This window comes from Leguminivora glycinivorella, chromosome 14, assembly GCF_023078275.1.
Source record: "Leguminivora glycinivorella isolate SPB_JAAS2020 chromosome 14, LegGlyc_1.1, whole genome shotgun sequence".
Lineage (NCBI taxonomy): Eukaryota > Metazoa > Arthropoda > Insecta > Lepidoptera > Tortricidae > Leguminivora > Leguminivora glycinivorella.
The window spans coordinates 20,678,975-20,706,811 of record NC_062984.1 but is presented as its reverse complement, the minus strand read 5'-3'; the positions used below and the strand labels follow the sequence as shown (position 1 = coordinate 20,706,811).

The 27,837-nt window shown below is 38.3% G+C and overlaps 1 protein-coding gene and 1 non-coding gene across 6 annotated transcripts in view; one reads left to right on the top strand and one right to left on the bottom strand.

Annotated features, from left to right (window-relative positions):
• LOC125233499 (brain-specific angiogenesis inhibitor 1-associated protein 2) overlaps positions 1-26,799 on the top strand; it is a 473,288-nt gene extending 446,489 nt beyond the window's left edge. For 3 of the 5 annotated variants that reach the window (XM_048139537.1, XM_048139538.1, XM_048139539.1), the window contains 13 exons: positions 2,408-2,483; positions 10,439-10,531; positions 13,029-13,090; positions 14,427-14,498; positions 16,055-16,192; positions 17,992-18,057; positions 18,735-18,926; positions 20,963-21,182; positions 22,088-22,343; positions 23,132-23,273; positions 23,738-23,956; positions 24,278-24,447; positions 24,569-26,799. In XM_048139537.1, the coding sequence (XP_047995494.1) occupies positions 2,408-2,483; positions 10,439-10,531; positions 13,029-13,090; positions 14,427-14,498; positions 16,055-16,192; positions 17,992-18,057; positions 18,735-18,926; positions 20,963-21,182; positions 22,088-22,343; positions 23,132-23,273; positions 23,738-23,956; positions 24,278-24,447; positions 24,569-26,372 (3,510 nt within the window). In that variant the 3' untranslated portion in view covers positions 26,373-26,799. The remainder of the gene's footprint in view (positions 1-2,407; positions 2,484-10,438; positions 10,532-13,028; positions 13,091-14,426; positions 14,499-16,054; positions 16,193-17,991; positions 18,058-18,734; positions 18,927-20,962; positions 21,183-22,087; positions 22,344-23,131; positions 23,274-23,737; positions 23,957-24,277; positions 24,448-24,568) is intronic. The other 2 variants (XM_048139540.1, XM_048139541.1) reach the window with 2 other exon arrangements.
• Trnat-agu lies at positions 23,332-23,403 on the bottom strand. Its single transcript has one exon. It is a non-coding gene; the product is annotated as a tRNA-Thr (tRNA).
• Positions 26,800-27,837: the final 1,038 nt, after the last annotated feature.

Below are 27,837 nucleotides of genomic sequence, written 5' to 3'. Positions count from 1 at the left end.
TTTAATCCTTTTAACTCAAAGTAGGACATAGTTAAAGCCTTAAGAAGGCTTAGAATATCATGACTGTATTTTAGCTAAAAGCTGAGTTGCTTTTTATTTATTATTAATCCTAATTAATTTATACCTACCTACCATCTGGCTTCGGACATATAAATCATATAATATTCCTTAGCAGTCTCCCAATAGTATTTTTTTTTAAGTGTTAGGCCACGGTTAAAGACTTTAAAGAAGTACAAGAGTTGAGCTTAGACTGCTAATCAATACTTAGTATAACACCCATCAAATGATTTCAAATACATACCTAATGGACAAGATTTAGTGCTAAAACCTCTAAATATTCTAAAAAGGCTACATTTAATCTTTCAAGATGTTTTAAGTAATATTTGCGGAATGCTCGGGCCGGCAGGTAGCCGCACCTCGCATCCTTGAGAGGCCGCATTCCTTCTCTTTACGGCGTAGACCTCGTTTCTGCAATTGCAAATGTACTGCGTAGGCTTGATTAAAATTACTAGTAACGGTTTCTGTTGGGTGTTGGCTAATGCGTTTCTTGATGTTGTATGGTATTTTATTGTTTATTAACTGGCTAGAGAAAGCGAGGGATATGAATAGAATAGAATAGAATAAACGTTTATTGGTGAACACAGGCATGACAAAATACACATAATAACAACAAGACTGAAAGGAATGAAGTGCCACAAAATAGCTTCATCTTAGCGTGTTGCTGGTGACTTCCAGCGCTGATCTTCCGATAAGACCATCAAGTGAGAAACATTCACCGAATCAGATATGGTGATTCTCTTGAAGTATACGAGTATTTTAGGTTGCTAGGTAATTAATTTTTAAATCTGGGGGCACGGCAGTACCCTCGCCAAGTCGAACAAAAAAAGCGGCATGGCTGTACCATCCTTTTCTCGAAGCAATTCAGGCCTTATTGAACCCCCTTACTTCGTGTGGATACTGTGGATAGAACTAGAAGTTTGAATTTTTAGGAAGAAGAATCCGTTCGGGAGCTACGATGCCACAGACAGACACACACACAGACATACACACACAGACATACAGACAAACAGACAGACAGACAGACAGACAGACAGACACGTCAAACTTATAACACCCCAGCCCTGTGGTTAGGTTATGAACTGTTCCAAAAAGTGTGACAAAAAGTTTTTGTTTTAGTGTTCCGTATTTATTTCCTACTAGGTATGTTTTGTTATACCTACTTTACTGCTAGATAAATAACAAACCGTTAAACGAATGAAATATTGATCTAATTTGCAAATACGTAATGTGGTTACGCAAGATGACTTGATTCAATTGTTCGCTCCACTAACAATGAATGGACAGATTGATTTCACTGGTTACAAAACTTTTTCTTTTGATAACAGCCGGCCCAGCCGGATCCGGATGACAATCGTTGACGCTAAACGCCGATCGAAACACAGTCTGGCTCTTTCGCGCCAATACGGAAGAGTGATAGAGATAGCTACCAACGACAATATCGTAAGCCGATACTCGTTGGTTCGAATCCCGGTAATTTTGTGTGATGAGCAGTGATCGGAACTATGGGAGTAAAACTTTAACAAAACCTTAGAGCTGACATAAAATTAAAAATAACCTAACCACAAAATTAAAATTTTGAAAAAACCCCCGACCGCGACATAGTAGACCGATTTTCATGTAACATGGCTAAGAACACTCCCGACTAACTCAGTTTTCGGACAAAAAAAAAACTAAATCTAAACCGGTTCATCCGTTCGGGAGCTACGATGCCACAGACAGACACACACACAGACAGACAGACAGACAGACAAACAGACAGACAGACAGACGGACAGACACGTCAAACTTATAACACCGTCGTTTTTGCGTCGGGGGTTAAAAAGGCGCGTTCCTAGCACACAGTCTAAGCTCGTGTAGGTGAACGCGTACTATGCTTGTATGAGTGAGATATGACAGGCCGACTGTTCGCGTTTTTGACCTGCGGTAACTGTGAGGTGACCGAGAGGGGGTGGGCGGCACTTTCAGCGGGGAGCGGGAGTGGCCATACTGTACGATAGTACTCTTTATAAATAAATAAATAATAAATAAATATTATAGGACATTCTTACACAGATTGACTGAGGCCCACGGTAAGCTCAAGAAGGCTTGTGTTGTGGGTACTCAGACAACGATATATATAATATATAAATACTTATATATATAGAAAACATCCATGACTCAGGAACAAAATATCTGTATTCATCACTCAAATAAATGCCCATACCGGGATTCGAACCCGGGACCGCGGCGCAGCAGGCAGGGTCACTACCGACTGCGCCAGACCGCGATTATACTGTGCTTAAGAAGCCTACGAAGTAAGAATATCATTATACCTAAATTACTAAATATTATGTTTGTCTTGTTTCAGAACATTTTGGACAAATTCAATCCTGGGGCCCGGCAGATGATAACGGCTGGAAAGGCTTATTTGAAAGCCTTACATGGTGAGTTTTTTCTTACATATACATACATAAATAAACTGCAATAAACTGCACTGAGAGAAAATACAACCAGTTTTCATGTTCGTTCAACAAGTTTTTTGGTTAAAATAGCGCCTACGTGCTCTTTGGTTCAAACAACAAGCTACTTGTCATTTGAATCGGCAATATATTTGAATCAACAAGTCGATTTTATAAAAACAACCTGACACATATTGTTTTAAACATACGTTTGGCTGATTCAAACGGATAAACCGCAGCAAGTCGAACTTGTTAAATTCACAATGCAAATTTCTCTCAGTGTGCAATGTCACAGTTTCTTTCAACTCCTTATTTGCCAAGAGTGGCACAGAAACTTGAGTAGTTTCATGTGCTCTGCCTACCCCTTTATGGGATACAGGCGTGATTGTATGTATGTATGTATGTACATAAATAAACTCACGCATTCCCAAAAGAAGCAGACAGAGTATCTACATGAAACTGCTCGTTGAAATTGTGTTAAAAGTTGTACCCATTGAAAGTGGGTGCATATGTTTATGTACATATAATTATGCTTATTTATTTATTTGAAAACATATTTGAATGACATTACAGATAAATAATAAATAATAATATATATGTACCTACTTAAGTATGTATTTTTATCAATGTTTTGTGTTGTTTGGTTGTATTTAATTCTACTTCTTATATGTCTTGAAGCCATATACCGTATATTTTAATTACCTACCTATTATTATCTACGAAACCTAAAGGTTGTCTGAAAAAGATCGCAATTAAGCGATACCGCCTGTTACCTCTGTTCAATTGTTTTTCTTTTTTGTTTTGCGTCTTGTGCCTTACTTGTAAAGTACTGAAAATTATTTATTAATAACACTTAAATAAAAATTTGATACAAATATTATAAACTAGGCAATTAAGAAAAAAACTAAAAATCTAAGTCTGAGGAATAGTGCCCAAGATGCTGGCAGCATTTCCTCGCTGAATCGCAGGCAGAACAACTTATGTAGGTGCGCGTATATGAGGTGCGCAATAAATAGTATCATATTGTACTTTTTCTACTTGTCGACTGTAATCTGTCAATTAGGACACCACAGACTAAACTATAAGTGCTAACTTTTTAGTGTTGGATACTCAATGGCAGTTCCGACTCAATTATAATAAGCTCATTATAGTTGACTTTAGTTAACTGTAATAATTTCAAAAATAGAACTTCATACAATTTCTATACTAATTTGCGATACCTGGCAAATTTTCCTGCATCTGAAACACATTTTTTTTTATCTGTCGCGTTATCGGCCAATCAGAGACGGTTATTACAAACAATTGGTTGCTAGGTAATTCGATGTTGATACAACGATGAACGACTCTATTAACATTAATTTTAACTTGCATGAATGATGATATTTCCATCCATTGATGATGAAGATGATGACTCGTAGAAAAAGTTTAGTGAGTATACGTTTCGGTGGAATCAATTATAGTCTTATCTCACAGTATCGTACCGGTCATTCGTCGACATTTAAAAACAATGAAGTCATTACGGTATGATGGAGTCATCCTCCGGTTAGGTACTATCTGATGTAAGATGCTCAAAGATAATCGGCATGATTCTTCCTTTAGTGTGCTTCAAAAACAAATTTTATTAATTATAATAATTACACACTTTTACTCAAGTCTCATTGTCGGCAAAACCTTGAGAAGGTTTGTGTGCCATATTTTTGCATTAAATCATTTTAAATAGCCTATTAAGAACTGTGAAAGTGATTCGTGTATAAATTAACCAGAAAATTTAAATTTAAAAAAAAACCCCGACATAGTGGACCGATTTTTATGAAACATGGCTAAGAACACTCCCGACTAACTCAGTTTTCAAACAAAAAAAACTAAATATAAATCTGTTCATACGTTCGGGAGCTACGATGCCATAGACAGACACACGCACAGACAGACAGACAGGCACGTCAAACTTATAACATCCCGTCGTTTTTGCATCGGGTGTTAAAAATTACGCTTAATTTTATGCTTAATTCAAATCCGCGCTTAGAAATGTATGCCTCTAACTGCACCTAACCATAAAAAGCATATATTATAAAAATCTTTCACCCGTACTCAATTTATCTTCATTTACTTACATAAACTATTACCTAATACTATTTCCGCATTACACAAGACAAAAGCCATGCCCATGCGATAGCTGTAAAGCGTTCACCGTTGCTATACTCGCCGCAATACTAACTGGCGACTGAAGTCATATTGCATCTCTTTCATGCTAATGGAGACCCAGTGCGACTGAGAGTGATAGTACTATAACATCAGTCGCCACTTGGTATTGCGGGAAGTATAGTTTTATTATACCCTATTTCCAAACATTTACGCGATATCTTGGACATTAAGGGTAAATGAACCCTGTTTTTATCCTTTTCGAATCGGTATTCGCATCAAATATTCTCCAAGGGTACCGTTCACGATCTAGGCCCATTTGAACATACAAATGAATATTAAATTGATCTCGTCTTGTTCACATGATCTTCTCGCTCTACCCGTACATTGATGAGAGTAGAATTTGCTATTTAGATTTTAGAAGCATATTTTTTGAGATTTTGCTCGGACTTCACTTTTCCGTGACCACGGTCAGTGATAAATTGATATTAACCGCATTCAAAGAGGATCGAGTATAATAGAGAATTACTGTCAAAGTAACATGTGTACTCAGAGTGCAAAGACTGCCAATTCTCGACACAGACTTAAAAGTTTTGAATCTCAATTTTGACAATTTGGCCCATATTCTTAACTTGATGTGTGTTAAAATTGTGAAATATGAATACTAGCGCCATCTGTCCGTGAAGCAACGAAAGGTGTAGCGACATCTAGTCTGTACATTTTTCTTGATGGTTTCGAGGTACCTATACGTTTTTTTCTTAGACTTTTTCTGTCTATACGGAGTTTACGTCACATGTCTTTACCGCGTTCAACCAATAAGTACAATACGCGAGATTTAGAGTTAAAAGTGTTATTTTTTTATGGTTCGAATGCCTCATTCATTCACTGATGCGGTCATCAATTTATTTGGCGTTAAATAAATTAAGAAGCGAGATTTGACTTTACTCTTGACTTTAGGTCAATAAACTTTAGTTTGTTTATTAAAAACCAGTTTTAGCGTGTGAGACTTGTGTAAACATACTTAGGTAATTTACCCTAAGGCTATAATCAGGTACCTATTTGTGATTGTAGGCATTTTGTTCATGTCGATGTCTCTTGAATAGTCAGATACCCGTCTTTCACGATAGTCCGTCTTTCACGGTAAAATAGAGCGACGAATTGACGTGATTTTTTAATTGGAGATAGTTGAAGGGATGGAGAGTGACATAGGCTACTCGTCTCTTACTAACTACCTACTTCCCTAAAATGGGGGGGTGGAAGATTATATGGAACATTCCGTAATTTTCGAACTTAACGCGAGCGAAGCCCCGGGCAGAAGCTTGTTAGATAATATAGGCTCTAGTCCGACTTCTATCCTAATTTTATTTCTTTGTCTAAAAATCGCACTTCAAATCATCCCAACACAAACTTTGTACATCTTCCCAACTTACACGGAGTTATTGAAGCGGAGGCAATTAATTTTATACACCGTAAGCCAAATGGGTGCATCTATATGCAAAACCTCAGTTGGCTACGGAACTGGGACGTGGTGCTTGCCAAATTGTCTCTGGCTTATCTGGAGTATTATAGCTGACGGTACGGGCCGTAAACTGGTGCGTTGACGATGTATGGCCGTCCGAGCTTGTTCTGTTACTGCTTTATAATAATAATAATAATAATAAATTGCATTTATTTCGAACAAAAGTCCATATTTTGTTAGTAATACATTAACACTTAGATCTAAGGTTAGTAAAGAGACATAAAATTAAAATTAATATAAATTTACACACATTGGGGCATGTAGCTGCACCCAATGCCTCAGCAACGGTGAGTCCCACCGGTCAGCCAGCGTGCACAGGATGGCATTCGAGCTGGCGCGCCACCTCCTCAACATTGAGCTACACCGCTTCCTCATGATCGCGTGGAAGCCATCGATCCGTCCCTCCGCGAACATACCCGAGGCGCTACAGTACCGCGGCAGCCCGAAAACCACCCTGTACGCGTTGTTGTATTGCACCCTCAGAGCGCTGTATGCCCGCTGCGTATAGCTAACCCATAGACTGCACGTGTAGAAGGACTGGCAATATGCTTTAAAAAGCGTAGCCTTAACTGTCTTAGTGCATCGTGCAAATCTACGGGCCAGCATATTGCAACGCACAGCCAGCGCTCTGCGTTCCCTGTCAATGTCCATATTGTCGCACATGTCATCAGAGACCCAGTGGCCCAAATATTTAAAATGCTTTACTAGCGCTAAAGGAGTGCCACAAAGTGTTACAGGGGGCACTTTGTACGTTTTATTACCCGCTTTAAATAGCATCAACTCACTTTTGCTCGCATTGTATTTGAGCCCATGGGCCTCCGCGTACGTCTCGCATATGCGCAACAGGCTAAGCAAACCACCCACCGAGGGGCTGAGCAGCACCATGTCATCCGCATAGCTTATGTTATTAATGCGTACGCCGTCTATGGAGCATCCAACGCTGGCACTGCTAAGCCCCTCCAGTAGTTGGTTCATATATAGGTTGAACAGGCGGGGCGAACTTAACCCCCCCTGCCTCACCCCACATTTCATCCTATATGTCCCCGAATATGCTCCAGCCCACCTTACACTGTTATCTTGGTTATCGTACCAGTATTTAAGCAGCGAGGTAATTTCGTCCGGTACATCAGTTTCATGTTTTAACTTATGCCACAACACGTCATAAGATACGAGATCGAATGCTTTTGACAGGTCCAAGTAACAGGCATAGACAGGCGTTTTTCGGGCCGTGTAGTACTGGACAGTCTGCTTCAGACATAGTATTGCAGATTCGGTAGATAGGCCCGGTCTAAAGCCGAACTGAGTGTCATGCAGGCGGATGTGTTTATCCAGCTGTTCGTCGAGCAGACTGTCCAGAACCTTAGCGATAACATTGGCTAACGAGATAGGCCTGTAGTTGGACATGTCAGAAACATCGCCCGTTTTGTTCTTAACTACTGGGACAACTACAGTATGCATAAGCTCATCCGGCAGGTAACTATGATTTACACAAAGATTGAAAAACAATGCTAGAACTCTAGGTAGGTGTACACCCGCGTACTTCAAATGCTCTATGCTAAGACTGTCCTTCCCAGGAGACTTTCCTCGCACCATCTTATTAATAACTGAGGCTACCTGTTTAGCAGAGAAACTTACAATATTGGCTAGCGGATATTTCTCAGCATCGCACATGTGAGACGCGGGCGACAACGGTGATTCTACCTTAAAGTGGCGCTGAAACGCATTGGCTATATCACTCGGCTCATGCAGGCCCGCTACACTCACAGGCAGTGCCGCCCTAGGATTTAATTTATTCGTTGACTTCCAGAATTTACCAAACTTTTTACTTGAATGTTGTTGCGCAATAATGTCCATTCGTATCTGATCTTGATTATTTTGACAATATTTTAGCTTAGATTTGAACATTCTTTTAGATTCATACATTCTAGTATACACGTCCCCTGAAACCGGTTTGCCGCACGATAACCACATAAGATAACATAGCCGGGCCTGCCTGTGAGCACAGCTGACGTGCTTATTCCAGCCGGGTATGTACCTATGTTTCTTAGTTTTAGGCGAATTATAACAGAGTTTCGCTCCCTCCGCAAGTATACATGTTATATTTAAGTACATATTATCCAAAAGTGACCTATGATGTTGATCAAGACACATTTTATCTGCACAGCTAGTAAACACGGAAGGAAAATTTATTTCTCTAAATTTTGTATTACAATACTCATGAAACCGTTCTATCTGTTTATTATCTCTTTCACCCCAAACTACTTTGTTACAAGCAACAGGAGATATTATAATTTTAGGCACAATGTTCGTGATAAAGTTGTGGGTAGTGATGTATGTTTATGGGTAGTGATGTAACTTGAGTGTTTTGAGAAGAATTTGACTAATTCTTTTGGTGTCAATAAACATTCAAAATAGACTTACAACTTGTAAATTAGAGTCGATAATAAAAAAACTTATGATTTTTTATTTCGAAGCACCTACTCTTTTTGATTATGTTTTTTATTTCCGCTCTCGTCTCCACTGTATCTTTTTCTGAGGTGTGCCAATAAAGAGTATTCTATCTATCTATCTTTACAGTTTGAAAAAAAATTTTTGAATGGTGTTTCATTTCTAGTCTTTTAAGTTTGTCATTGTTGAAATCTCTGGCGAAAGTGCACAAAAAGTACATACTTAAATGCATTTTTAGGAACTTATGTAGCTGATATGACGAATGTGTCCGAAATCTACTACCTAAAATAACGGTTCTGAAATAGCAAAAGTTATCATTATTATATTATGCTTCATGCATAACTTCTTCATACTTATTACCTATTTTATACTTGGTTTGAATTGTTTTGTAAAGTTGTCTGAAAATAATTCAAATCTGTTTTGAGGCTCGGAGTTTTTAAAAGATAAAAAGTTATGTTTCGTCTATTAAAATATACCTACTGAGCTATTGAGTCAAGTTTTAAAGCAAAAGACCAAACAATTACTCTAGTCCTATCCAACACTGGCCGGCTCGTGGTGAACTAATATATTTCGCTAAACAACAACTAAATGGTGTTTCAGACTATTTAAGGGTTGTAAACGCTGATGTACGAGTTATCTCACACATTTCATCTCTTCGGGTTGCGGGTATAATCGTAATTTTATAACGGAAAAGTATGTGATGTAACTAAGTTTTAATTATGTGTATATAATGAAGGTTTTCGTTATTATGTAACTAGTAATTATACCTTATTAACCCCTGACGCAAAAACGACGGGGTGTTATAAGTTTGACGTGTATGTCTGTCTGGCTGTCTATTTGTTTGTCTGTGTGTGTCTGTCTGTGGCATCGTAGCTCCTTCAGGATGAACAGATTTCAATTTAGTTTTTTTTTGTTTGAAAGCTGAGTTAGTCGGGAGTGTTCTTAGCCATGTTTCATAAAAATCGGTCCACTAGGTCCACTATGGTGTGTGTATGGGGTTTTTCAAAATTTTATTTTTGTGGTTAGGTTATTGCTAAGTTGATATTAGCAATAACCTAGCTATTTTAGTAATTCTGGTTCACCTTTACTTAGCCTTTAACTTCAATAATCATTTCTAATGGCGTGACTTAATTAACCTTTTAAGTGGTTATTCTAGTCTTATCATCGTAATGTTTATTTATAAACGACGTTAAAGATTATAATAAGTACTAAGGGAAGGTCGCAGCTTAGGAAAGTCACGAGTGCTTGAGTGATTCATTCTCATTCAGAGGTCTTACGTCCATTGCTGATTATATTGACCTAAATAAATACAACAGGACAAATATTAGTTTTTTTTTTTTCGTTTTATTTTAGCATATTTAAGTATTTTAAAACCTTACTGTTGGGTAAAGGCCCCCTAGCTGACCATGACTCCCGATTCTCCATTTTTTCCGGCCAGTTTGTTCAGGAAGGCATCAAGATCGGTCCACCATCTTTATCTGGGCCTACCTGTCCCACCTATTATCAATGAGGAGGCACACTGACATTTTATTCTACCAGGCGGCGCCTGTTTAAGTGTCTAGGCATGTCGCTATCATTCATATGTGTGAGAGAGAAAAAATATCTTCTCGCTCTCACGAATAAAATTCTTTATCTGTGCAATGGACTAGGTGGCGCCATGTCATAATCTTTGAGTGTGCCTCCTCATTGTAATTTGCCCCTCGTACACTTTGACGGTTAAAGGTGCCCCTGAGGCCTATTTGCTGATTTTTGTAATTTTGATAGTTTTTTAGTCACAAATGATCAATACAAGTATATGTGCACAGTTTTAATTTCTTCCCATTTTTTGTTACAGGAGCTGCTGCCGCTTCCCGTTTGTATGTGGACGCAGTGGGAAAGCTGGGTCGTCAGGCCCAGCAGGGGACATGGGGAGGATGCGCAGACATAGGTAACATTCACACATTATACTATAAATATTTGAAATTAAGGAAACATGGAAAAATCGCATCTCCGGGAGGACTAGAACCTGTGAAACATAATACAAGGCATAAAATTCTTCCAATACTTCTGAAGACGCTAAGAAAGTGAAGTTGTGTCTGTCAACCTTTCATGACTTGGTTAAAAAATTGACAGTATATTCTCGAGCTGTATGGATTACATTGAAATATCTGCCATGCAAGGCAAAAGCATGTCGTAAGCTACATTCTCGTGAAATGCCCCAAATATACACGTACCTATGAGTCAATTTTTTCCATTTTTCTTTTCTCGATGTACACAAACCCTAAACGAATTATTTACTACAACCGTGTTATCCTTATCACCATATTGATAAAAGTTTATTTAATAATAACAAATAAAACATAATAAAAATACTGAAATTAATATCTTACAAATAAATAAAACTAAATTATAATAATAATAATAATAATAATTCTACATGACATCAAAGCTCTCCAAACGGCCTCTACGTGTTGGATCTATATCCCCACGCACGCCTTATAAATGACCGGGCTCGAAAGACCCGAGAGTTTCAAACGGAGATACAAATAATAATAATAATATTCTTTATTGTGCACATTAAGTAATTACATACAACAAATAAGATCAAACAAGAAATTATAACTAAATAACTAAAATTTTACAAAACCTTTCTCAAGAATCGCTCTACTAATATATCTATAAGATTTAATAGGTCGGTAATGCGCGTGTGACACCACTTAAGTTTCAAGCGTCCATTGGTTACGGTGACAGCTTTCCATCAGTAGGACCGTGTGCCTGTTTGCCACCGACGGGGTATAAAAAAAGATTTACGGATGTTAGGTTGCGCGATAGTCATGCACGTTGCTAATCCATAACGCTTCTTATGACACCAACATGGACTTAAAGACATTTTTCTGAACAGCTTTAGCCCCAGCTTTAACTTTATTGTCCACAGTAAACCTATTTGTTCATTCATTGAACAAATTGGCAGTCTGCCCACACGGCACTTACCTGCGCGTGATCTCCATTCTAAAACTAATCAATAAACATTACATTAAATATTGTAATTGTCAATCTATTTACACATACCGATGTTAATAACTTGGATCCTGGTCGATGTCCTTAGTGACTTTCAAATACGTAGGTGTGTCTATTTATACAGTGTGTAAATCTAACGGACGAATCTCTTATCGGTGGATATTACTATAGGAAGTAAGTTGATATTATAATGAATGTAATTACATAACTCATTGAAATTAAAATTTTATCCAAACAAAATAATTAATGTAATACTCTCGTTAAACGCTCGTTCACAGTTACAAAGTTCATTTACTGTCATCGCTTAATATTTTCAGTACATTGCTGCTGAAAAAAAAAACAGAAATGAATTATGGGGCGATTTTGGCTCATCTGTTTATGTCGACATGATGTGGTCATCAGACATCTGACGCCTGTATTTCCAAAAAACCTGCTTAAGTTGTCATTATTGGCAATATTTGTAAAATTAAGGGGTTGAAATTTTTTTTTATATGTTAAAATTACCGTTTTGTTGAAGAAAGGGATGAAGCTTGTAAATAACTGTAGTGACTTTGGCTTAAAGAAGATTATTCAAGATTCAATTTATTGTGAGTTTCTAAAGTAATGATGGTCGTAAGCCCACTTAAAACTTTTCCCATATCTCTTCCGATCTTACTTAGGAAAAGTTACAACGCGCTTTTCATAGTATATTTCACCTACATTATAGTCTACCAAATTCACCAAACATAATCGGTAAATAAAGCGAAAATTTTTTTTGAGGAAAATTGAAACTAGACACGTTTTTATAATTTTGCTTTTTACATGGGAAAGCTCGAAATATTTGTAAGAATTTAACCCTTGTTTAATGTATTTTTTATTTTCTACTTTAATAATTATTTGAGCTGATATATTGCGGTTTTCCGGTGTTTAACTGTAAATAAACTTGTATAGAATCTTCGAACCAATTCACAGGAGCATTAAAAAAATGGCTTCTCACCCACGCTTTTTATGACATTAATGAATTTTGTATTTTTTAAGTTACCAAATTGATATTCACAGAACATTGTATTCATTTTATTCTAATATTATGTAATGCTCAATATTCCTTAATGTAATTTAAATGTACCTATTAACATACTTATATCGACATATCTAACTACGAATACTAATATGATAATTTTAATTTTAATATACCAACCATATAATAATTATGTACCTAAATGAATTGTAACGTGTAATATGTCACAATATTATTAATAAATGAGTATGAGTATGAGTAAAAGAACCTTTTTCCGCCTACTAACGTTCTAAAAAATAGATTAGAAACTTCGACAAAATAAATGTCAAAGCTTCCTATATTTTTCCTAATTTAATGAAATGGCTTTTTTATTCAAATTTCATTAAGTGTTATTTTCAGCTTAATATAAAAGACTTATTTCTCATTACAGGGACCGCCTTAATGAAAGTCGTGGAAGTCTACCGAGAAATACAAGACCAGCAGATGAATATCGTAAGTGACTTTTTTATTAGCATCCGGAAAACTGATTCTGAAATCATAACAGTTTGATATGATTCCAATCTCATTTTGATACGACCTCAAACCTTGAGTCGTCGAGTCCGAAATCACATTCCATCATCCAACTTGCGTTATCCCGGCATTTGCCACGGCTCATGGGAGCCTGGGGTCCGCTTTGACAACTAATCCCAAGATTTGGCGTAGGCACTAATTTTACGAAAGTGACCGCCATCTGACCTTCCAACCCGAAGGAATTAGTCCGGTTTCCTCAGGATGTTTTCCTTCACCGAAAAGCGAGAGGCAGATATCAAATGACATTTCGCACATAAGTTCCGAAAAACTTATTGGTACGAGCCGGGGTTCGAACCCGCGACCTCCGCGCTTCAAATCCGAAATCACATTAGTGCAAGTGAAATGCAATGGATCGCTCAGTTAAACAAATTTATTACAAATACTTTGTAATTTTCATAGTAAATATTGAATTGACAGTAAAACCTCACAAGATTCACTAAACTCATTATATCAAGCAAAGGTTAATTATAAAGTAAAGAAATCGGCACATCACTAGACTCTCAGAGCTATTTATTGAATTCTGATTAGTGTCCACAAATCTTGGACCTTGACGGTCGTCTTGAAAACCGGACTACACCTCCTTTCGGCGCAATCAATCTTAACATGTTCGGTGCGGTAGGTACCGGGTAGTTACCTGTGATTTAACTTAGTTGTCGCAGCGAAGGTGTTGAAGCTCTTATCAAAACAACAACATACTGGAAAATCAGAACCAGCCTCCCATTCTCTAAATAAAAACCTAATAGACGACGTCTAGACAATTCTTTGTGGCTAATGCTTGGGCCATAAAGCGAATTAATGTTTCCCTAGCCGGTTAAAACTTTATCAAATAACATCTGTTTTTCCCCGACGGCGCTACAAAGAGGGTAATTTGTTTATTAGAATAAGAATATAAATAGTTTATTAGTATCCGTGATAGATTTACAGATCAAATTATGTCTTTGAAATTTATATTGAGCAAAAGTACGAAAAATGCTTATTTTTTGACCCAAGGGTTTCAGTCTCAGCGTGTGCCGGGACAAGACGCAGAAAAAAAACTAGATACTGGTTTTTCGGTAAAAAAGTTGACGAGTCAATTAGAATAGAAAAAAAAACATTATAAAAAAAATAGGCACAAACTTTAAAAACGGTAAAATTCTAGAAAAAGGTTGCACAGCTAAAAAAGTCTTAAAAGTCTTACACAGCTACTATTATTTTTCTGCGCCTTAATCGCGTGAGCGTTTTCCACCGAAGGATTTTAAAATGTACTTTTTTATTTCAGTTGAAGGCGTTCTACGTGGATCTCCTGGTTCCCTTGGAGACAAATCTGGAGAAGGACACGAAAGTAGTACAGGTTTGTTTACAAATGGAAAATCCTCCGCAAATCTCGTGAATGCGACGCGAGAACGGAACTGTGTTATGTAAGAAGTAGTCAAGCGTTCCTGAGTAAAAAAAAAAAAAATATTAAGCTAGTGGTATGTCAGTTAGAAGGAAAAGTTAGCACCGACTAACTCACACGCTGTTCAGGACAATAATAGTGAGCCCTTTAGGAGTTGAATGTTTACTCAAAAACTGTACATTTAAACTGTAGATAGTTATACTTTGGAGTTGTTTATGCATACCAATGATGCCATTTTGTTCAATTGTTCATTGAATAAATATTGTTTTAGATATGTTTACGTACATTTAATACGTGACGCTACGTACAACAGGTACTGGCTTTACAAAACAAGAAAAAAATAGATTGTGATCAGATATTTCGCTTTTCATTCAACCTTGGTTTCTAATTCTGAATATATTTCTTGCTTAGTTCGTTATTACATAACGCGGTCCAATTGTTTACTAGAGGGCCCGGAGTTCAAATAGCTTAGGCGAGTATCTCGTTTCGTATAAGGGTTTCTATTAAAAAAGTTTTCCGGAACTAAACGTCCCTCGTAATATTTTCTTTAGTCGCTATTTTGGGGGTGGCACCGTGTCATTTATAATATTGTGTAGAACATAAATATATATTGTTACAATATTTCATAAATCCATAAATATTTCTGAAATTATAATTTATAAATTTAATATTGTACTGGATGATTTTAGTGAATAAAAACAGGGTTATTTTTCTAGAATGGCATTCGACTATGCATCGAAGTCTAGACCACATTAGTATAATTTTCTAAGATTTAGTATTAAATTGTAAGTTTTCTAAGATTTAGGTTATCGTCCACTTCTCGCCGCAACATGTCGCAGTTGTTGGCTCGTTGAGCATACAGTTGTCGCTGTGTTTGTGCGTGACAACACAACTCGATGGTGGTTCGCATGTACATGCTACACAGCCAAGGAAATGATCCCCGTGTATTGCGCAATAGGAGCACACTAACCTCCTTATTCATAACATTAATTAAAATTATCAAGCTGATACAGTTCGTTTGTCCCTTTTTACCACAAAAAAAAAATAAAGGAAAAGGATAAACGAACTTTATCTTCTTGACGACCGGTCTGACTCAGTCGGTAGTGACCCTGCCTGGCTAAGCCGCGGTCCTGGGTGCGAATCCCGGTAAGGGCATTTATTTGTGCGATGAGCACAAATATTTGTTTCTGAGTCATGGATGTTTTCTATGTATATAAGTATATATTTATCTATTTAAGTATGTATATCGTCGCTTAGCACCCATAGTACAAGCTTTGCTTAATTTGGGGCTAAGTTGATATGTGTAAGGTGTCCCCAATATTTTTTTTTGATAATTTTAGTGAACGTTTATGAATAAGGGGGTGAATGTGTGTGAGTTCAAGAACTTGCGATTTCATTCCTGTATCTGTAGGATAAATAAAATTCAAACCATTTTAAAGATCAAATAAATAAGCGAGAAAAAAAAGGGTTGTTTAAATATTTACAGCATTGACAATATATTTTATTCACAGTCGGAACAGAAGCGATTCCTGCAACAACATAAACTGCGATCTGAGAGCTACAGCAAGGCCGCAGCGACTATCAAGAAGCAAAGGAAAAAGAAGACTAATGTTACCAAGGTTGGCTCTGCGATGGACAAGGAAATGAAGGTATCTAATTTTTTAATTACTTATTTACTTCACTGGCTGCTGAGCCAACAGGACAGGAGGATTTGGGTCTCTGGACCCAAAAAAGATCTTGGCCTCCGACACAAGAGATCGCCACTCTCACCTATCCTGGTGCAGTAGCCGAATGGCATTTCTGCGACACGAAACGAAAACGAAACGCGGCCCCCTTCGTGCCAATACGCAAAAGCGATAGAGATACCTACGAGCGTTTCGTTTCGTGAGCGTTTCGTGAGCGTTTGTGCCATTCGGATACGTACCCTGAGTCACTTGACGCCAATTGGGTATGCCGAGAGCGGAGAGGTTTTTAGGGCTTTTCGCATCAGCAATACCTGTGACGCCCACGTCCCGCGTGGACGTTTTCCACTCGGGTGTCCCACATAATTATGCTCTTCGTTAGGTACTATAAATAAATTAATACTAGCCCGCGGCTTTGCTCACGTTAAATTTGAAATTTTCTGAATGCTCCATACAAACTTCCACCCCCCCATTCTAGGGAAGTGGGGAGTTAGAAAGAGACAAAAAGCAGCCTATGTCACTCTCCACCCCTTCAACTATCTCCACTTAAAAAATCACTTCAATTCGTCGCTCCGTTTTGCCGTGAAAGATGGACAAACAAACAGACACACACACTTTCCCATTTATAATATTAGTGTGGAAGTATGGATTATGCACATGACGCAATGGGGTGGTGAAATTCTCGACACCACATGGGTTTAATTGTTTAGTGAGCGATGGGCTAGCAGCCTGACATTACAATTTCAAGAATGGCAGTGAATCTTGAGCCGCTTCATGTGCTCTGCCTGCGTCTCTGGTAATGATCATCATCATGCTCCTTGCGTTATCCAGGAATCGCCTCATGAAGCCTGGGGTCCGCTGTGACAAGTAATCCCAAGATTTGGCGTAGGCATTAGTTTTACGAAAGGGACTCCCATCTGACCTTCTAACCCGAAGGGTATAACTAAGGCCTTAATGGAATTAGTCCAGTTTCCTCACGATGTATTCCTTCACCGAAAAGCGACTGGCAAATATCAAATGACATTTCACACATAAGCTCCGAAAAACTCATTGGTACGAGCCGGGGTTCGAACCCGCAACCTCCGGATTGAAAGTTGCACGCTCTTACCGCGTATCCTGCACCTGCGCTTATGCATGCATCTCTGGTAATACAGGCTTGAATCCTTGTACATATGTGTATGTTTGTATTATAGGACAAGTCATATCCCTTTAGAACTATTTGACGGTACTTTAGCTACATCTGATCTCCGTCATCCGATTTCTAATCCGTTATTCTTCGGATCTAGTGCGTAAACTACGATACAAATAGTTCTACGGCTATGACGGATCTTATTTTCACGGATTCAAATCGGATTCGGATCGGACGCAGTGTGAAACTGCTCTATAACGTCAAATACACAAAGGCAGCTCAGTTTCTTACATAGAAATCTACTTAATTTTACTAATTCCAATCACCGTTCATGGTCTATGGTTTTTCCTCAAAACTTCCAACTCTCAACAAGGTCCCAACTTTCTGTTTTCGATTCGATGGAATTGCTTTTTACGATTCTAAGAAATTTATCGACGGGAAAAAAACTTTGACCAAGTTTTTTGCCGTTGACGGTTTTCATTTTGTGAGGTCAATTACTTTTTAATCCTTGGGATTTATATTGAATAATTAACTGATTGGATTTTAATTAACTAATTGGATTTTATTTAACAAGTTATTTGTTTTTTACATTGTATTGTTCTAGTAAGTTAATATAATGTATTGTGTCTTGTTTCAGAACATGCAAATTTTGGAAGAAGAGAAAACTAAACTGGATGCATTTTGTGAACAAAGCCTGAAAAATGTAAGTTTTAGTTTGATTCATCCACCTTATTATAGAAAATAATTCATTTATATATCTACAAAATTTTAAAGCTTCGTAAAATATCGAAAATTTTCCTTCATCTGATCTAGTTTTAGGTGTAATTATAAAAAAAAACTCGCAGTCCTGGGGCAAGGCACCTTTAGCCAGCGTGTTTCTACGAGGAGGAGAATCGAAAGTTCAATGGGGGCATTCCACGAGAAAGTCGCTTACGACATGCTTTTGCCTTGTATGGCAGCTATTTTAATCAAAGTAAAGTTCGAGAAAATACTGCCAATTTGTTAACCAAGTCATGAAAGGTCAGACACAACTTCGCTTTCAGTCTTCAGAAGTATTAGAAGGATTGCATGGCGTAAGCGACATTCTCGTGGAATGCTCCTATGACAGGATCGGAGCAAGTAGAAGTCCATGCCTGCACCTCCGGAAAGAACTTTATTCAAAAACCCTTAATTTAAACTTAACTAATAACACAAGTAAATAGTATTGTAGGTATAAAGCGTAGGTAACTGAAAAAGTATCCATTCAGCTTCATGCTAAGGGACCCTTGAGGACTCTGACCTGGCGCTGGTCTTCCGTGAAGACCGCAGCTAAAAACTATACCAAATATGTTTATTGGATGTGTATGTTTGTACGATTTAAAAACGATACATCTTTCTCAGGCAATGACCCAAGAACGCCGCCGCTACGGCTTTGTTCTGGAGCGACAGTGCTCCCTTGCGAAGCACTGGCTGGCTTACCACTCTTCGGGAGCCGCAGCGTATACCACAGGCCTGGAGGAATGGCTTGAAGTATCTCGGACCAGGGAATATCTGCCGCCTAATGTTGAAGCTATGTTCGTGAGCAGAATGAGGGTGAGTATTACATAGATGATACTGATGATAGTGCTGATGTGGCATTGACTGATTGGCTGGCTTACCACGCTTAGAAGCCGCAGCGTATAACACAGGCTTGGAAGAATGACTTGAAGTATCTCGGACCAGGGAATATCTGCCGCCTAATGTTGAAGCTATGTTCGTGAGCAGAATGAGGGTAAGTTAGTTTTTGAGGGTAAGACTGTCTCGTACACTTAGGGTCTCCCCAAACGGGTTCCCTCTATTTGGCATAACTTGTAATGTCTGAAACGATTTTCGCATAACAGACTTCGCATCATCGATTTTCGAAAAACAAATTATGCGAAAGGTGATTATGCCAATTTTTGGCCCGCATAAGCCGATTCCAGGTTGATAGGTTTTGGAGAAATAAAGATGAGACAATTTTGGTGAAACAGTACTACAGTAGGTATTTTGGCACTGCTGTAAACAAGAAGGCGGGGGAAGTTGAAACATTTTATGGAAACCAATTTTATGAAGCTACTATCATGGTAACGGGTATGTCCAAAAAAAGTTTTTCTTGATAACGACGAAAACTTTGAATCTGAGGGATTCTTTACATTTTAGGTACTGCATAAACGCCCATCACTTATAGTTCTGGAAAAATCCAACAACTCAAACATAATGTGCCACAATATGGATAGCCATGTATTTCACATGACTGTCTAAATGGGCCCGACGACGACAAAACGCAAAACCTGTCTACACTAACGTAAAATTGTTTTATGGCGCTATTATTTCCCTTATAGCCCATTCGAAACTCGTACGACCTACATAATCTGCAGAACGCATTCATATTACCATTTCTTCTTTAAACCAATATTCTTTAGATGGGAAAAGCGTGGGATAAGAGCATAAAATTTTAATAACATTGTTTTCCAATGCATTCGGGAACGTTATTGTGTTTTGAATTAATGCCTTATTCTTTTAACAGTTTCTCAATGATTTGTGCATGAATCCTTCCATTCATCTATTCACTCTCTTCTTCTTTCCCGACAACTTTCGTGTACGACACAGCTCTGTATTAATTTTATTTTCTATTTATAATTAAGTTATTTAATTTATAACAATTATAACAACACACAACCTTCTTTTGAAATGTCTCTTACTTCTTGAACTAGGGGGCCGATTTTTGAGTCTCACTGTCACTAAAATACCGGTTGAAAACGGTGACTTGCCTATTATTATGAGTGACAATTTTCTGAATTCGAACGCGTGAGACTCAAAAATCGGCCCGTAGGTCTCAATCTCATTTCCTTCCAGTTTTAATATCTCAATTTTACAAGTTTTTATTTATTGCGATCAAATTATATGTGTAAGTCAATATTTTGACATTTTTTACCCATTAGTATTTTCCACTGAAGCTATAAGATTGCATACATATATAAGTATTATGTGATGATACAATACATGTATAATATGGTATCACCGAGGTGATTTGAGGGATGCAGGAAGTGACCATAAAGCCTCCTGTTAAAATGAACCCAAGCTAATGTTAATTGAAGTATCAAGGTTGTTAATAATTCAATAATTTGAACAACGTTTTTAGTTGTTGAAATGCACATTGAAAGAAAAGTACAGTCAATCATAAAACAAAAACGATTGTTATCAAAAACTTATCTTTCACAACACGTCCCATGCCGTCAAATGCCATTTGAGATGCCATAACATGCCATCTCCAAATTTAAGAATTTTGAAGATTCGGGTTCAGAATCATTCAAATTACAACCTTTTTTGAAAGATTTACATGGCCATAATTATCACCACAAAAATCGTCAACTTCTTTCCTGCAATACAGCCACGAGTGCAAATGTCCCGTTATAAATCATATCACATTTATTTTTGAATTGTGATCGTATATTGCAAACATGTGTGTCAAAACTTTGACACGCGATTTCTCGAAGAATTATTTTTTTTGAGATGCGGCCGTTTAGTAGGCATGGGATAACAGTATGTCTCATTTTTGTGGAAGATTAACGTTTCCTTTCTATTCTAAAACGTTCTTCTCTCCCCAACAGCAAGTCTCCTTCTGGGCCGACGAAGAAGTATACGCCAGTCCCCGCGCTGGAGATGACGACGACCGCGCCTCCGTCGGTTCAGCTCTGAGGAAGACCAGATCTGTTGACGCTTCCTGCCTCGATGTGAGGTCTATTGCGGACCTGGGTTCGCCGGCACAGGGTCTGTCCAGGGCCAAGTCTGACTTCAATCTGCAAGCAAGCTTACACACTGGTGAACAAGGTGAGGTTTTAAATACATTGTATTTGTTGTAAAAGTACTGTAGCTGTGTTTGATACTGATGGGATATCTTAAGCACAATTTTGATCTGATCGCGATAATTTTTTGAAGTGAAACTGCGACTTCCACGTTAAACGTTAACGCTCAGTGTTGCCATCTCCAATTTTGAAATCCATCCTATTTTCATTTCCAGATTACAAAGTTTCAGTTCTTCCGCGGGGAGTTTTTTTTTAAATATATTGTAACATTTTTTTTTTCATACTTCTCTTCTAAACTTATAATCTTGACAAGTCTGCACATCAACACGCGTCCAAAGAGGATATAATAGACTTTAGTTACACCAAATAACAAGCAAAATTACGATATCAATAGAGACAACTACTTAAATATATACACGTTGTATATACACTCACATATGTATGATGGATGTTTGCAACTCCAAAAGTACCTAACGACATATCCTTCCTCACATCCCCGAACTTTTGGAAACTTTTTCATCCTTTAAGCGCACAGAAAAACTTTGTCAAGGTCACTTCCTAAACTTTTTAATCACTACGCCGCATTTTTCATGAGTTAGTTTAGTTGTTGCTTGTTTGCCACCGACGTAGTATAAAAAAAAAAAAAGTTATATCCCAGGGATTTGCGAGATGAAAGAAAGGTCTTGATGTTTTGAACTAGAAAGATTTGAATTTTGATTACTAACTCAATATCTATTGCTACAATGGGTCTCAAGGTGATACTGGGTGAACTTAAAGCAAAAGACTCTGTAGAAAGCTTTGTCTACATGTCTTGCGTTTTCTAGATCATTGTCATTTAAAATGTTCCAATGCAATTTCAGATAAGAAGGTTCTTAGTTTAAGTATATCCTTCAGTGATGGAAAATCACTTACAGCTTTTCATTATTACAGACGTCGATTCCCGTCCAGCAACACGTCCATCATCACTAGCGCCCCCACCCTGCTCGACCCGGGAACCACCGCTAGCGCGAGCTCTTTACGCCTACGCGGCCGCCGGCGACAACCAGCTCAGCTTCCAGCAAGGAGATGTGCTGGCTCTGCTAGGAGAACGGACTAAAGGGTGGCAGTATGGCGAGAACATGCGCACTCACCATGCCGGCTGGTTCCCATTGGCGTACACTGAGCCGATACCTGATAATGATATTAGGTGAGTAATATTCTTCAGTAAAACATATTTACCAATTCTTGGAATACGCATAGGTGACCCCTGGGATTTCTAAAATATGATAACTGTCATTGAGATAATACTCAATCAAGGTCATCACATTTTTTTATCATACACTGATCGGCAATTGACCGTAGTCACACCTGATGGAAAGTGAAGACAGAGTCTAAGATGGAGCTCACCGATTCAGCAATTGCCTATTCACTTTCTGTAAAGAGACAGGTCGTATTTTTCACGGAACACCGATGGTGCGAGCGCGTTACTATATTTAAGAAGAATTCTCTTATTGGTGCTGTGAAATTAATGTATGTCAGTCATCAGCTCTTTGACAACTTATTACGGACACGACGTTCAATTATTCTTCTACCCAACCGCGTACTCATCGGTATTCTATTTTTTGTCTTTACTGCAACTCTTCTTTATTTTTGAAAATTTCTTCGTGTCCCAGATGCCCAAGCTTTTTGTCTCTAAAACTGAGTTTAGACGTGCAAGTTATTGCTGCAAGTTTTGAGACAGAATTATATGCAAAAAAGAGATACAGATATTTGCTACTCACTCTTACCTATAGTTGCGTTGCGTCTCAAAACTTGCAGCAAAAACTTGCTGGTCTAAACTCAGCTTAATCCTTCGAGTCCAAGGACATCATATGAAGTTTTACAGAAGTTAATGATGTCAGTGTTACAGAAGATAAGATTCAGAGGTTCAAATGCTTGGGACTCGAAGGGCTAATAAACAATTTGAGAAAGAAGATTAACTTTCTTTTTTGACAGCTCCCCGGCCCGCTGGAGCTGCGCTCAGACACCGAGCGAAGCGCCACCACCAGCTCCGGTCTCGCATACGACGCCGAGCACGCACCAGCACCCTCCAACACGCATGTTCGGGGACACCGTGACCGCTCATCACGTTAACAAGGTACCTGAACAAACTTTAAATAAATGTCATATACAAAAAAGCGACCGAGGCCTCCGAGTGTCCCGAGCTGGAATCGAACCAGCGTCCTCCGTTTACTGGACGGATGCCTAAACCGCTCGGCCATCGGGTCACGAAGGCAAAGGTCGAAAATTCAAAGTTTATGACATTTCTCGGAGGCTCATGGGCGCCCTTGTTTCTTAGAGTACCTGGACAAGTATGCTCAGTATGATTATGTCTGATCATTCGTTATAGGGGATGAAACTAAATTAATGGAAAAACAACAAATCCCAAGACTTACATTATCAAAAGACCATTAATACGAAACATCATCATCATTATCTAAATTTTCTGTGCATCTCCCACAAAACCGTACTCATTATTCACTACAGGCTTCATCAAACTCATAGTAGGATTTTCTATATTTTCCTAAATCCGGAAATTACTCACGTTCTCTCCATGACCAGGGTCGCCTTGGCAACGGTTCACCTGGCCTGCCGCCCACCCTGCCGGCTCCATCGCCGAGCGCGCTCAGCTCATCAGCCAGTGCCACGTTCCATTCGTCCACCCCCGCCGCTGTCGCTACTAGCGCTATCAAGAACTCGACTTCGGCCGCCAGCTTCACGACGCATGCTGTTATTGAAACTAGGACTTTTGGTCCGCAGACGCTACCCTTGCGTTCTCAGGTAAGTTGGAAGAAACTCTGTAATACTTGTTGTAATAGAAATAAATATATTAACGTCATTATCAGCTCATATTTATAATAAAATGTATTGCCAGATTAAGATATCTGGTCCGCAAAACTGCCTTTGTCCTCTCCGACAAAGTATAATACCACACAAATGTATGGGTTCAAATTAGAACAGACTATAAGACAAATTCCCAAAAATGATCAATGGCAAAGTTTGATTTGGACAAACACTAAGATCATTTAATAAAAGCATAAAAGTATCGAATCCTAGACTTTTTGTTACATTAATGATAATGATAGTAAAAATATTTCACAGATGGCTCAAAACAAAGCTGGCCCGGCAAAAACAGCCGTGTCTGCCGTCGGAGCTGTGGGCAACGTTTCACTTCATAGCTCTAACGACTCCGGATTCTCCAACGAGCCCCCGCCTCAACCAGATGTGGATTACAGTGATGAAGAAGCTCAACGCTTGCGAGTGCCCATCAGGTATGTGAAATAAATAATCACATGTTTGAAGTATTTAGAATTTTGCTTATCATCTTGTGTTGCTAAATGTTTTATAGTAGCGCTTGTTTAATTTCATTCTCTTTTATTTTTTGCCCCGTAGTAAATCTGCTCAACAATCGAACGATCATAAAGCGTACCTGCTCAAAACCCAAAGCTTAAAACGTGGGCCAAAACCGAACAACGCAAATGGCTACTTGACGGATGATCAGCAACTAATGCTACGAAACATGCTGGAAATGGATAAAGATTCACAGAGAGTGAAACGCACCAAGTCATTCTGGAAATTTGGTCGGACAACGAACGAAGAGATCATGGAAGGTATGTCGCTATGGCAGCATCGTGACATAGTCGATACTGTACCAGAATATAAGAAGAAACTTTTTGTTAAAATTAAGAAAGATTTGAGACCCGCTCCTGAGATTCCGGAGACAAGGAACCAAACGAGTCCAGAAAATACACCACCAATTGAGAATGGGCAGTCCAGACCGAAAGAAACAATTGACAGAAAAGATGTAAAGGTTACCAATGGCATTCGTCAAGCAAAAAGTTTGGGGTCGATTGAAAATGAGGAACGAGCTGAGAAAATCAGAAAGAGCGAAATCTACCATCAGAATCAATCCTTAAATAAAAAGACGTCATCAGAGAAAGTCATCGCTGAAGAGAAAATGGAAGAAATAGTACCCCGTAATGAGTCCCGACATTCTGATTTAACAAATACCAGTACGATAAAAACCAATTTTGAGAACAGTTTCTACAACGATGAAAATGGAGAAGGTTTTGTAATGAAAACTGTTAAACGACGTGAAATACTGCAGAGATACGATAATGACAGCGGTTCTGATGTTAATTCTGTAGCCTCCAGTACCGACCCCTATGACTGCATCATAGTGGACGATCATATGACATCTAGAAAACAACAAGAACTTGATAAACGTAGACAGGCACAAGTTATGGAAGATGATATCAAGAAGAGGAAAGAAAACGCATACATGCCTGAATTTGAAGAAATCGAAGTTACCCCTATAAAACCACACGTCCGTGCAACGATGTCTTCTGATAAAGCCAAACGATCATCACATGAGCACTCTCCACCTAAAACTATGGAGTTCAAAACTTTCAAAGACAATTCAAAAGATGTAAAGACATTTTCTGCATCTTCAGAGACCTTGAAGTACAAAGATAATGAACCTCTTACTGACCGTTACGGCATTCCCACTGAACGCAATAACAATGATATAAGAAATGAAAGTGCGTACAACGGACGTGACGAAGGAACACTAAAATATAACAAAAAGCGTTCCAGCAAAGAGGAAAAAATGAGACAACCACAGAATTACGACAATAGTCATCACAATAAAAAGGAATACCCACAAGCTGAAATCAGAACCACGAAGAAAGATATGCGATCTTATGAAAGCAGAGAACCACGAATCGATTATTCGTTAGACAGACGTGCAGTAAGAAAGGACTTTACAAATCCTAGAGACAATCGAGACCCGAGAAGCAAAACTAGGAGTCAGAGAAGCTACGATGACAGTTCACTGCAGTATAATGGACGCACTGACAGATATTACGAGTCAAACATATCGTATTTCAGTGACCAAGAGAGACGTGTCTCGCGGTACGATTACGAGACAGATTCTAAGAAAGCAGAGAAGACAAAAATGAGGCAAGAAGAAGCTAGGTTAGAAGCTAGGAGGATAATGGACAGGCGTACTGAAGGGCCGTACAGTGAGTCTGATGATCAAAAGTTCAATGAGGCATTGAAGCAACAACGGCCACAATTGCTGCCTCGTACTAAATTGCTCAAGAGATCCGTAGAAGGAAGCGAATTACCAGAAGAAGGACATACTTTCGGCCCGTGGTATGACTTGTGGGGTCGCGAGACCAGCGTCTACAAGTAGACACAGGTTTTTGTTATGTTTTTGTTATTATCGCTCTAAATTTTATGTTGATATAATTTTGTAGTTTGTAAACCTTGTATTCTGTGTATCGCCTTATGCAACATCGATATTCTCACAATTACTTAAGGCCATATTAGTGTATAAATTAATATATATGATATACTTTCTTATGTTAAATGTAACCATACAAGATTTACCATACAGTTAGAGTAAGGTATACTTTTTGTGCAGGCCTCAACAATTTGCGACTGTGAAGTTAAGGAAAGCTCTCACGAACGACCGGTCGTCGCCTGCTATCGAATAATGTTTTATAATTAATTTGGTAATTATATTTGAAAGTGTAAATTAGACGACTTGTATTTTGTACAGTTAAATATTCATAGTTTAACAAAGAATATATATATCACAATTTTTACAATAATTAAAAGTATTGTTTTATTCGATATTCCTTATATCTAATACCACCTTAAAATAATCACTATCTTATACTTTTAAACGAGCAATTCTTGTATATGTATTTATTTATTTATTTATTTATATATATATTTATTTACACTGACAATCTCGGAAACCGCTCTAACGATTTCGCAGAAATTCGTTATGTGGGGGTTTTTGGGGTGAAAAATCGGTCTAACTTATCCTTAGGTCCCGGAAAACGCGAATTTTCGAGTTTTCATGCGTTTTTCTTCGCGCGCCATCTCGTGTGCAGTAGTTGTACTGTTAAGACAGAATTCTTTCGGTCGATGTAAGTACTATTTATTGCAAACACTAGATGGCGACACAGGTCAAGGCTAAAACGAATAGAAAATACACTATTTGAGTTTTTGTGGCGAAATGCGCGCCATCTCGTGTGGAGTAGTTGTGTTGTTAAGGCTGAGAATTCTTTCGCTCGATGTAGGTACTATTCATTTTTGAACTAGATGGCGACACAGTCATGTCAAGGATACGAAACAGAACCGAGCGAAGCTCGGTTGCCCAGATATTGTGTTTCTAAAGCAAGCAAACAAAACATGATACATAACCAAGTGTTGGTCAGAAACTGTCCAACAAAATTGATAGATATATTATACAACATAATAAACATACATCAGTTTGACAAACAGCGTCAAACCCCCAATTTATATCCCTGATTAAGCCATAAATTCTGTCCTAACACAATACATAAAAATCACCCAAAAAATTCAATGTCAATTGTCGCGACAATGGCGAATGATTTATAGTTTCCGGTTCCGGGCAGGGACCGGAAGTGACGCAACACGGCGGGAGAAATATTTGCAGCGATATGTTACATGCCTACAAGTCGGGCGCTGTCAATTACAGGTTTGGGGTGTTATTTATTTATTATTTACTAGCTTTTGCCCGCAGCTTCGCACGCGTTAGAAAGAGACAAAAAGTAGCCTATGTCACTCTCCATCCCTTCAACTATCTCCACTTAAAATATCACGACAATCCGTCGCTCCGTTTT